Source organism: Trichechus manatus, unplaced genomic scaffold (assembly GCF_000243295.1).
Source record: "Trichechus manatus latirostris isolate Lorelei unplaced genomic scaffold, TriManLat1.0 scaffold00018, whole genome shotgun sequence".
NCBI lineage: Eukaryota > Metazoa > Chordata > Mammalia > Sirenia > Trichechidae > Trichechus > Trichechus manatus.
Window position 1 is genome coordinate 12,237,996 of NW_004443954.1, and position 12,167 is coordinate 12,250,162.

Below are 12,167 nucleotides of genomic sequence, written 5' to 3' on the forward strand. Positions count from 1 at the left end.
GCTCCTGAGTCTTTGGTCAGCTGAGTGCTGCTTCTGGCCTTGGCTGGGCTCATGTCCGCATCTGCAACCAGCCAGCAAGTGAGCTTCACCTCAGCTTTCAGGTCAGGACTGGGGCCTCGGCAGGGACAACTGGCCTGACTTGGCTTTGCGCTACGTGGTCTCTTATTAAACTCAATTAAAAAGAGACAGAGGAGTTTGGCACTATAATAGATTCACATTAAAAACAAAAAAGAAAGAAGCGTTTATTCATTTTACAACAAGCTGAGCTGGCTCCACTGGCAGTGGTCCATTTCCAAGAGAGCAGACGAGTTCAGCCTGTTGAGACTCCAGCTCAGGCTGGCCACCCTCGCTCCCATCACCTTCTGTGGTCAAAGCAGGTCACGTGGGGGAGGACGCTACCTCCTGATGACGAGCTGCAAAATCACAAAGGCCGTGGATACTGGGAATGGCAGAGAACTGGGATGATTTCCCCATCAGTCTCTTACATTGATTGTAGCTGGTGACAAAGGTGATGTGTTTTCTATACTTTCCTGCATTTTTGAAGGCTGAAACTTTGAAAGGACACTGCCCTTAGGTCTCTCCTCTCCTCTGATCCCTGAAATCCCTTGACATTAGATTTTAAAGATTATTTTGAAGGATAAATTTTGAAACTTTCATGACAGAATATGTTTAAATACGCAGGATGATACTTACATTATACCGGTAAGAAAAAGTTACAGTGTTTCACCAAGTAAGAAAATACCTTAGAAAAAAATTAGTAGCATGAGGATTCTTTCTTACCATTTTTTGCAGAAAGTAATATTTTTATCCCACTTAAGTACCAAACTAAGATAAATTTATTACTCAGTACTTTTGAAAAACTTTGAAATGTATATTGATTTATAAATTATATGCCTATATTACTGTACTAATGTATATATTATAAAACACATATAAAAATAGATATTAACAAGGATATTGAAAAGGCTGTTTAAAGGATGGGATAAAAGTAGGTACAGAATTCTAATAGTGTATCCCCACTCACCAGTTAGGGGTATTTCAGCCACATTAGGGTGGGCTCCCTCTGCTTGGAGACCACTGGATTTGAGTGTTAGGCTGCTCAGCCTGTATGCAGGCTTGATGGCAGCTAGTTCCTTGCTGTTATGGAGACAGCTCACACCCCTAATTGCACTCTGCTTTCTCACAGTGACATAAAGGAAACTGAGCAAGAGAGGGTGGGATTAACAGAAAACCCATCCCTACTACTGAAAAATAAATTCCAGATCAAGCCTTAACTAACTGATGGTGCACCAATAGGATTGTTTTTTTATGTACCTCAGTATCTGTAATATGTTAGCTTTATAAAGGTTTTTGCTAGCTAGCTTTTGTTCACTGCCAAATTTCTAGCACCTAGAACAGTGCCTGGCATAAATATTTGTTGGATGAATTGTACTGCTTTTATTAAATCGAGAAACTCTCTTTCAATTAAAAAGAGTCGAAGGAGTTTGGCACTGTGATAGACTCACATTTAAGAAAAGGAAAAACAAAAAAAAGAAGTATTTATTTCAAAATTTTGACATGAAAACATTCCTAGGTTCAAAGTCAAATTGGTGTTAATTCTTTGGATGTGCATGTAAGTTATGAGGTGGTTACCACCTCTCTGAGTCTGAACAATTTCAGCTTATATTATCTACAGGAAAAGTGTAAGTCGATAACTCATAATCATCACAATTTCGTATTTGCACATGTCCGCCATTTACAATTAAATTGGGGATCTTTTTCCTTTGATGCAGTTATGATTCAAGAAGATTACCACAGTCAGAATCCTTACCACAATGCAGTCCACGCTGCAGATGTTACCCAGGCCATGCACTGTTACTTAAAAGAACCCAAGGTGAGTGGTTGACATGTACTTCTGGTGAAAATCCTAAGAAGATGCCCTTCTGTTTACTTTCAAATACTTTGCCTTGATTGAAGTCTTCTATTAAATGAATTAGACATTTGTAATAACTTTTACAAGGAGCCCTGATGGCGCAATGGTTAAGTGCTCAGCTGCTAATCAAAAGGTCAGTGGTTTGAACCCACCAGCAGCTCCATGGGAGAAAAGGCCTGGCGATCTGCTCCCATAACAGTTACAGCCTAGGAAACCATATGGGGCAGTTCTACTCTGTTCTCTCGACTCGATGGTACACAACAACGTTTAATAATAAACTTTTATTTACTGTGAGTATTTTATTTTAACAACAATAATCATTACAGTGGAAAATCAGCATAATGCTAGTAAACAATGTAAACAGTGAGATTTTTCATTAAACTCAGGAAAACTTACCACTTACTGATTTTGTTTTACTGAAAAAGGAGCATTGTGATAGCTTTGCAGGCCCAAGTGAAATCTGACTTTTCTATATATTTAATGATTTGAAATTTCTTCCTCACTTCACATGACTTTTCTGTATTGCAAGGTATTACCAGATGTAATCATGAGAATTAAAACAACTGCCTTTTTTAAATCCAGTTTAAAAGTTGTATCAATGCCATTGAATTCCTGGTAGTTTGTTCTGATACTCATAAAGTTTTCTTTCTGATTACAGTTTCAAGAAGAAATGTTACATTTTACACAATCACATTTTTTTTGGGGAGGTGGGGTGGGTTGCACGTATGATTTCTTTGCTTTCAAATGTACCACCTTCTTTCCCTTCAAGAACTTTTAAACATTCAGTTACTTCTCACTTTTCTGCTTTTTAGTGGTTAATTTTTTAATCTACATGAGATGGTTTGAGATTTCATGTTGTCATGCATCAGGTTTTTTAGTAAGTCTAATTCTGAAGACGAAATAATTTTATTCACCATTTTCTTCCCATTTATTGTGCTTCTCCATGTACCAAATGTAGGTAATAAAAACATAAATAATACACATGCTCTGCCTTCAGAAAGTTCAGAGTTTTGCAGAGGTTTCAAACCCTCAGAGAGTGATTTTTCTGATTGGGGTGAACCCAACCTGAAAACCAGTAAACCAGTTGCCATCGAGTAGATTCCAACTCATGGAGCCCCCCATATGTGTCCAAGGAGAACCGTGTTCCACAGGGTTTTCAATGGCCGTGATCTGTCAGAAGTAGATCACCAGACCTTTCTTCCGTGGCACCACAAAGTGAATTCAAACCGCCAACCTTCAGATAGTAGCTGAGCGTTTAGCCGTCTGTGCCACCCCAGGGACTCCTGAACCTACCCTTGGGATGGAAAAAGATCATTGATCCTGGCACAGAAGTAGCATAATCTAAAAATAAACATACACCAATTGGTGATACATGCTCAAAATGTTTACTGATAGGGTTCATGATCATGAAAGTTTAGAAAGCAGTTGCCTTAACGTAAACCTAAATAAAGATAACGTCTAAAGACTGTTATCATGGCAAGGCTTGTAAATGCTGTAGAACACAAGTAAGTCATTTGCCTGGGGACAGGGCTGGAGGCAGGGGCTGGGGCTTCAGTAGAGTCAAATGGAATCAGAGGAGTTTGACTCAAGGTAATTATTGAAAAATTTTAGTCAGAAATAAGATTTGTTTATTGTGTTTATGGTATCAGATAAGCTTAGTAATGACTATTGAGAGTAAAATTGTAATTGCTAGCTTACAAGATTGCGTTTTCTGATATGAACATGTAGTGTGCACTTGTTGTGAACATGTCCATTCATCCAGAGGATTTCATTAGACTTGATGTAGACTGTCACTCACGTGATTACTCAATAGCTTCCCTAAACACTGGGACTACAGTAATTATCTCACATTTTAGATTACATTATTGAGTGCCAATAACAAATTTGCTGATGAAACAAATTGTAAAGGTCTCAAAGTTATAGGTTTGTATACTGTAACAGCTACAATAATAGAAATATAAGCGACCCTGTGTTGTTTAGTTTTGAAACAAAAACTATCATTTCAAAGCCATTGTTTTTTAAAAAGGATGGTCTCTACTTTAGCTGCTATCTTCATTAAGCTTATTAAAAATGAAACAGTATGATGAGGAGCTCTGTAGGTTCCACGAGGACAGGGACACTGCTGTAGTGTCTCTCTTGTCCCCAGTGTTGTGACGAGGCCAGCACCTGGCAGTTCGAGGTGGCATTGGCAACAATGTTCCTGAAAAACTAAGAGCCTGCTGCGTTTACTTCAAATATATCTTGTGATTAATTGTTCTTTTGTCATTTTTTAGCTTGCCAATTCTGTAACTCCTTGGGATATCTTGCTGAGCTTAATTGCAGCTGCCACTCATGATCTGGATCACCCAGGTGTTAATCAACCTTTCCTTATTAAAACTAACCATTACTTGGCAACTTTATACAAGGTTAGTGAAATTTTATTGTTAACATTTACTATTTTTGCATTCTAGAAAATGTTTCATGTTTTGAAGACGTGAAAGTAGTGAACATAAATTCTCAATGCACATTAGCATTTTAACCAGATGAGTATTACTAACAAGTAATTCTGTATGTTCAGAAAGAGACCTACCACTACCTCACTCAGAAATGCACCTTTACTTGTAGAATACCTCAGTCCTGGAAAACCACCACTGGAGGTCAGCAGTCGGGCTGCTGAGAGAATCTGGCTTGTTCTCACATATGCCACTAGAAGACAGGTAGGTGGACTGCAGCAAACTTAATTTGGTATGAACTATGGAAACAAAAAGTTGGCGTAACAGTTTTTAAAAAGTTTAAAAGATTATGTTACTGTATTCGGGTGTTCTGCAGTTTTCAGTTTTTGTTAAATTTAATGGATAAATTATCATATTTTTTAAAAATTATATCAAAATTTTAGTAATTTAAACCTGTTCTAAAGTACAGTCAGTAATATTATAGTGAATATTTATTTTCATGAAAGGCCATTCCATGGATTTGAGTACAGTAAAATTCAATTCACATATACCTGGCTTGGTCACAGTTGACGATCGTTTACATAAACAGGTACTGCATACTTCCATATTACACTCAGCTGAAAAGAACTTGAGGTCTAGATGTAAATGTAGATTGGATAGAAAGTAAACATTTTGTATAATAAATAGAGTCATTAAAAATCTGTTTCATGAAGTTTTCAGACTAATAAGAAAGTAAAGAAAATGCTTTATTTCATTTCCTAAATAGCATAGTGCTAGAATCACTTCTGAACCGGTAGGATAAATTAATGAGTGGAAACAACAACAGAAAATACTAATATTTTAGAAAAAATAATGTTAAGCAGGTCAGTTTAAGAGCTTAATAAAAAGCATTAATGTAAATGAGCCCCATATGATGGTTGGTGGATAACAAAAATCTCCCACTGTTGCTATAGTGTGGTTCACACACAGGCTTTTAACCTTGTCTCATTGACAGAAGGTGCCCTTACGGAGATCATGTAAACCATCTAGGTCTGCAAAAATTGTGAGGCATAAAAATACGTTTGAGTCTCAACAATTAAATTACTGTCTTTGTTCTTCTTTCCTTTTTCCCCTCTTAATTTAAAATAACTATAAAAAACTAAGTGCTCTGTGTAATGACCATAAGAAAAAGCTGGACTTTTATTTTTTATTTTTTTAAATCTTTATTCGTGGATACCATTTGGAGTTATGACAGTAGGATGGTACTTCTGGTAAGTGAGATTATTTCTTGCTGTAGTACAAATTTAACAATTGTGTAAAGCATACAGTGTTTATATATATAAATTATCTTTTTCTTGATTAAGACAGATTGAAATGTTTGCTTCATTATATTCCCTTTTCACTATGTTTTGTATTTGATGATTAACCCTGTTGAATTCTCAGATTTTTAAGCAATAAAAACTGAAAATGAGGAACACTACTTCATAGCATTCTTTTGTACTTTCTTCATTTAGGGTTCATTTAATATTCAGTATTGTGAGCTTTATTAATAACATCTTGATCAATTCTTCACTGATTATTATGCAAAGATTTATGCAAAGATAATGTCTGTCATGGCCCAGTGTATAAAAAAAAAAGAAAAAAGGCAGGAATTATTTTAAAAAGTGTATTTCTTTTGTTATTTGCATTGAGGCAGTTTTTAACATGATATAATGTATTTCATATTTGTATTAACAATTACCTTTTCCCTTCCAGACAGTTTGTATATCTATATACAAATAATTGGTTTATTCTTGAATTTGATTCTGAAAATGTAGTTGAATCTAAACTTTAAAAATATTGTTTAGTGGGGTTTCCTCAGGATTTAATCAGGCATTTTAGTTAAAATGTCTACAGGAGTCAGTTATTGAATGGCTGTTACTCTTTCCATTTGAATTTTCCTTCTGCATTTCAGAACTTAGGCACTGAAAAAGAAACCAAAGTCTTTTACTCTCAACATATCCCAGCAGAGAATTTCCTCAGACAAAATACCAATCTTTTACTGGCTTTTTTGTTGTTGTTTTTACTGGATGTATAAAGTACTATATTAAAACATATGTATCTTATTAGGTATTAGAAAGCTAGTAAATATTTCTTTTTTTTTAATTTTTTTCTATTATACTTTAGATGAAGGTTTACAGATCAAACAAGTTTCTCATTAAACAATTAATACACATACTGTTTTGTGACATTGGTTGCCAACCCCACGACATGTCAGCACTCTCCGCTTCTCGCCCTTGGGTTCCCCATTACCAGCTTTCCTGTCCCCTCCCGTCTTCTTGTCCTTGCACCTGGTCTAGTGTGCCCATTTAGTCTCATTTTGTTTTATGGGCCTGTCTAATCTTTGGCTGAAGGGGGAACCTCAGGAGTGACTTCATTAATGAGCTATAAGGGTGTCCAGGGGCCTTACTCTAAGGGTTTCTCCAGTCTCTGTCAGACCAGTAAGTCTGATCTTCGTGTGTGTGTTTGTGTGTGTGTGTGTGTGTGTGTGTGTGTTAGAATTTTGTTCTATATTTTTCTTCAGCTCTGTCTGGGACCCTCCTATTGTGATCCCTGTCAGAACAGTTGGTGGTGGTAGCCAGGCAGCATCTAGTTGTGCTGGACTCAGTCTGGAAATATGTTATGCTAATTGAGCTAGATGTTCCCCGAGACCATGGTCCCCACAGCCCTCAGCCCAGTAATTTGGTCCTTCAGGGAGTTTGGATGTGTCTATGAAGTGTCCATGACCTTGCCTTGGACAAGTTGTGCTGCTTCCCCTGTATTTTGTACTGTCTTACCCTTCACCAAAGTTACAACTTATCTACTATTTAGTGTTTTTCCCTCCCACTCCTTCCCTCCCTCGTAACCATCAAATATTGCTTCTTTTTATGTGTAAACCTTTTCATGGGTTTTTACAATAGAGGTCTCATACAATATTTGTCCTTTCGTGATTGACTTATTTCACTCAGCATAATGTCCTCCAGATTCATCCATGTTGTGAGATGCTTCAAAGATTCATCATTGTTCTTTATTGTTGCATAATACTCCACTGTGTGTATGTACCATAGTTTGTTTATCCATTCATCTGTTGATGAGCACCTAGGTTGTTTCCATCTTTTTGCTATCGTGAACAATGCTACAATGAATATGGGTGTGCGTATGTCTATTCGTGTGACGGCTCTTATTTCTCTAGAATATATTCCTAGGAGTGGGATTGCTGGATCATATGGTATTTCCATTTCTAACTTTTTAAGGAAGCTCTATATTGTTTTCCAAAATCGTTGTACCATTTTGTATTCCCACCAGCAGTGCATAAGAGTTCCAGTCTCCCTGCAGTCTCTCCAACATTTGTTATTTTCTTGATTCATGCCAGTAATGTCAGGGCTAGATGGTATCTCATTGTGGTTTTGATTTGCGTTTATCTAATGGCTAGTGATCGTGAGCATTTCCTCATGTATCTGTTAGCTCTTTTTACAAAAGCAAATAATTCCACCTTGGCTGGCAGAATAAAGGTGTTCTTTTTGGAATGTTTACATATTGGCATTTTCCTACAGACTGTCTTGGTTTTAGTTTTTATTATTTAAATAGCTTTTTTTTCCTTTATACAATCTTTAAAATTCTTTATTTTTAAATTGTATTGGGTTTTAGGTGAAAGTCTACAGTGCAAATCAGTTTCTCATTCAACAATTAATACATAAGTTGTTTTGTGACATTGGTTATAATCCCCACAGTGCGTCAGCACTCTCTCCCTTTCCCTTTCCACCTGGGTTCTCCATGTCCATTTGCCCAGTTTTCCTGTCCCTTCCTGCCTTCTCGTCTTTGCTTTTGTGCAAGTGTTGCTCATTTGGCCTTGTGTACTTGATTGAAGTAAGAAGCACGTTCCTCTCGTGTGTTGTTTTATAGGCCTATCTAATCTTTGGCTGAAAGGTTGACTTTGGGAGTGGCTTCAGTTATGAGGTAGTAGGGTATCTGGGGCCATAGTCTCAGGGGTTCCTTCAGTCTCTGTCAGACCAGTAAATCTGGTCTTTTTTTGTGAATTTGAATTTTGTTCTGTATTTTTCTCCTGCTCTGTCCAGGGCCCTCTATTGTGATCACTGTCAGAGCCTTTGGTGGTGGTAGCCAGGCACCATCTAATTCTTCTGGGCTCAGGCTGGTGGAGGCTGCGGTTCATGTGGTGCATTAGTCCTTTAGGCTACTTTTTTCCTCGTGTCTTTGGTGTTTTCCATTCTCCTTTACTCCGGACATGGTGGGACCAATACGAGTATTAGATGGCTGCTCGCAAGCTTTTAAGACCCCAGACACTACTCACCAAAGTAGGATGTACAACATTTTCTTTATGAACTGTTATGCTAATTGACCTAGATGTCCCCCGAGACCATGGTCCCCAGCTCTCAGCCGCATAACTCGGTCCGTCAAGGTGTTTGGCTGTGTCTAGGAAGCTTCTGAGACTTTGCCTTGGTCAAGCTGTGCTGACTTCCCCTATATTGTGCATTGTCTTTCCCTTCACTAAAGTTGACACTTACCTCGTTAGTGATTTCACCTCCCTATTCCTCCCCTCCCTTGTAACCATCAAAGACTGTTCTTTTCTGTGTGTAAACATTTTCTTGGGTTTTTATAATAGTGGTCTCATACAATATTTGTCCTTTTGTGATTGACTTATTTCACTCAGCATTATTTTTTGTGATAGATTAAAAGTTGAATGGTAATTAGAATACCTTAGGGCTCTATAAAGCTTTCCAAGTATAAAGTTTAAGAGAAAAAAATCAAGGATTAACTATTTAATTAAAAGTCTTATATTTTCTCTTTATATTTTTCTAATTCCAGGCAAGAAATGGAGACTCAGATAGGTGCTTTGATACTTGCCACAGATATCAGTCGCCAAAATGAGTATCTGTCATTGTTTAGATCTCATTTGGATAGAGGGGACTTATGTCTAGAAGATGCTAGTCATCGGCATTTAGTTTTACAGGTAAAATAGGGCTTGGAAATATGCCACTTCTAGGGTAAAGCACCTGACTGTTTGGATAAAAATGAAATATTCTTGCAGAGTAGTTTTTCAGAGTTGGTTAAACCCTGAGAGGAAGCTGAGGAAGTTCCTTCAGTTTATGTACACACTTCCCCGTAGGGGCTCACTGGCAAATCTGTGCTCTAAGAAGGGACATTGCTTTCGTATTTTACAGACTGGAGATTTCTGATGAAAACATCTTTTGCAAGATAGGGTACCAATCAAAAAACAGCATTTCATTCTAACTAGTTTTCACATCTAAAACATGGGAGAGAGAATTGGTTAATTTATTTGTGGCTTTACGGTTGATCTAGAACTGTCCTTGTGCTTGGCTGTGTGGTATTATCGAGCAGGTATAATTCAGTTAGCAGTCTTATGGTTCCTTCCTCAGCTTCTCTGCAAAAACTATTGATGGTAACATCATAAAATTAATACAAAAGATAAGAAATTTTCTGTTGCCATCTTTTTTTAAAGTACTCTTTTCCCACTATTAGAGAGCGTATATTTAAATTTAGTACAATTGAGATTTACCTTTATTCAAAAAACAATTTTGAATATTTTGTTTGCTAGATGGCTTTGAAATGTGCTGATATTTGTAACCCATGTCGGACCTGGGAACTAAGCAAACAGTGGAGTGAAAAAGTAACAGAAGAATTCTTTCATCAAGGCAAGTCACAGTACTGAGTGAGAATTATTCAGTCCAGTTTTTAGCATCAGTGAATAAAATAAAGAACTCAGCCATTTATAGGAGTCTAGCAGTAGATGCTTCATATTTTTAGTAATAATGTACCGTAGATGCACATGTAATCAATAATATCTAAATTGAACGTCTGTTTTGAAAATTAGTGGCCCTCTTTTGGAGTGATCCAAAAAACAGCATTTCATTCTAACTAGTTCTCGCATCTAAAACATGGGAGAGAGAATTGGTTAATTTATTTGTAGCTTTATGGTTGATCTAGAACTGTCCTTGTGCTTGGCTGTGTGGTATTATCAAGCAGATATAATTTGGTGTGCATTTAAGAATATACGTAGCTCAGGCTGGAATCTTACTGTGTTGTTGTTGTGTGCGGTGAGTCAGTTCCAACTCATAGTGACCCTATATGACAGAGTAGAACTGCCCCATAGGATTTCCTAGGCTGCAGTCTCTACAGGAGCAGATCACCAGGTCTTTTCTCTTACAGAACCACTGGCAGCTTTGAACTGCCAATCTTTTGGCTTGCAGCCGAGCACTTAACCATTGCACTACCAGGGCTCCTTGAATCTTACTGTAGAGGTACAGAAAAGTCTCTCTACCTCACTGACCAGTGCCTCACCTGCTTCATCCTTGTGTTGTGGAGGGCATGGCCATGTGAACATGTAAGACGTTTTTGTGACTCAGAGCCAGGAACCACCTTCCTTTTAGAAATTAAAATGATGACAGATAACAATCTTAGGGTAACACCTAGTGAAAGTTTTCCACCGACTTCAATTAAAATAGGATATCAGCTTCACAGCCCTTTCTGAGTATGAATAACTTAAAATTAAATAACTAATTTAGAAGCCATTCATCGTCTCGTGAGGATTAATAGTATGTGATGTTCTTCCTAAGGAATTTCAGTTAAGATGAAGACTTTAATTATATATTTAACCAATGGATATATTCATATTAATAATTCTGTTTTTTTTTTTTTTTTAATTTATAGGAGATATAGAAAAAAAGTATCATTTGAGTGTGAGTCCATTTTGTGATCGTCAGTCCGAATCCATTGCCAACATCCAGATTGGTAACTATACATATTTAGATACAGCCGGTTAGAAAAGTACCACTGATTTTAATTGTGTCATGAAGAGAAATACATATAAAATATACACTGTTAAAATTATGTTCATTTCTCTTTTTTAAAATTATTTCAGAAATTTTACTTATGTCTTTCTTTGCTATAGCACTTATATTCTTTTTTGATCTCAAGTCATAAAAAATATAATTTCGCAGAGCAGGCAGCAGTAACTTTGTTCCTGCTCTGTAACTGAAAGAATACATTACTTGCCTAGGTGGAAGTTTCTTTTGCATCATTCTGAGATTGCCATTTTAAATTGAAAAGGGTGACCCACCATGCCTGATTGTGATGGAAAGACAGTTTCCACTGCTACTTAACTTTTCTGACAAGAGCTTTTATCGCTGTCTCTTAGATTAAATCTAAACTCTTCATCCTATTACACAGGCCTCTGGGAAGAGAAGCTGTGACTTCTCTTTAGTCTTCTCTCTGTCCACAGCTTCCCCATCATTTACCTACAGCGACTTGGGACTCTTCCCCAGATGCGTGTTGCTCCTTCACTCTGTGCCCTGTCAGTCCTTCCCTTCTGCCCAGTGGACTCCTTTTCTTGAAGACCCAGTTGAGATGTCACCTCCTCCACTCCAGAAGCCTCTGCCCACTCTCTCCAGGCAGTTAGTCACTCCTCTTCCAGGCTTCCACAGCACTTGATACGAATCTCTCAGCGTTCCAAGCGCATCACCTTGCCCTTGTCTGTGTACTCCTCAAGCCTAGCACTGCACCTAGAACCTAGCAAGCACTTGAGAACTAGTTGTTGAGTGAATTAATAAGTGTAACAGAAAGTAAAATGAGACATGTTGTGATGGAGCCCATGCAGCTTGCCGTAGACGAGCATGGGAAGGACTGACGAGGATTGGGTGTTTGGGGATGATAGAGGGGCAGGAACTCAGCAATGCGTTGAGAAAGGAGTGTAATATTGGTAGCTGGTATTGAGTAGGGCCTTGGAGGATTGGGTTGATGTAGTGAAATGTGTACACAAACTTGAGAAAGATAAAGTTCCCAGAAATTCA

The 12,167-nt window shown here is 37.6% G+C and overlaps 1 protein-coding gene across 2 annotated transcripts in view; it reads left to right on the forward strand.

Moving 5' to 3' along the window:
- PDE7A (phosphodiesterase 7A) overlaps positions 1-12,167 on the forward strand; it is a 137,465-nt gene that overhangs the window by 117,253 nt on the left and 8,045 nt on the right. For both annotated transcript variants that reach the window (XM_004372558.2, XM_004372559.2), the window contains exons 7-12: positions 1,773-1,873; positions 4,186-4,317; positions 4,517-4,608; positions 9,166-9,310; positions 9,917-10,013; positions 11,029-11,109. In XM_004372558.2, the coding sequence (XP_004372615.1) occupies positions 1,773-1,873; positions 4,186-4,317; positions 4,517-4,608; positions 9,166-9,310; positions 9,917-10,013; positions 11,029-11,109 (648 nt within the window). The remainder of the gene's footprint in view (positions 1-1,772; positions 1,874-4,185; positions 4,318-4,516; positions 4,609-9,165; positions 9,311-9,916; positions 10,014-11,028; positions 11,110-12,167) is intronic.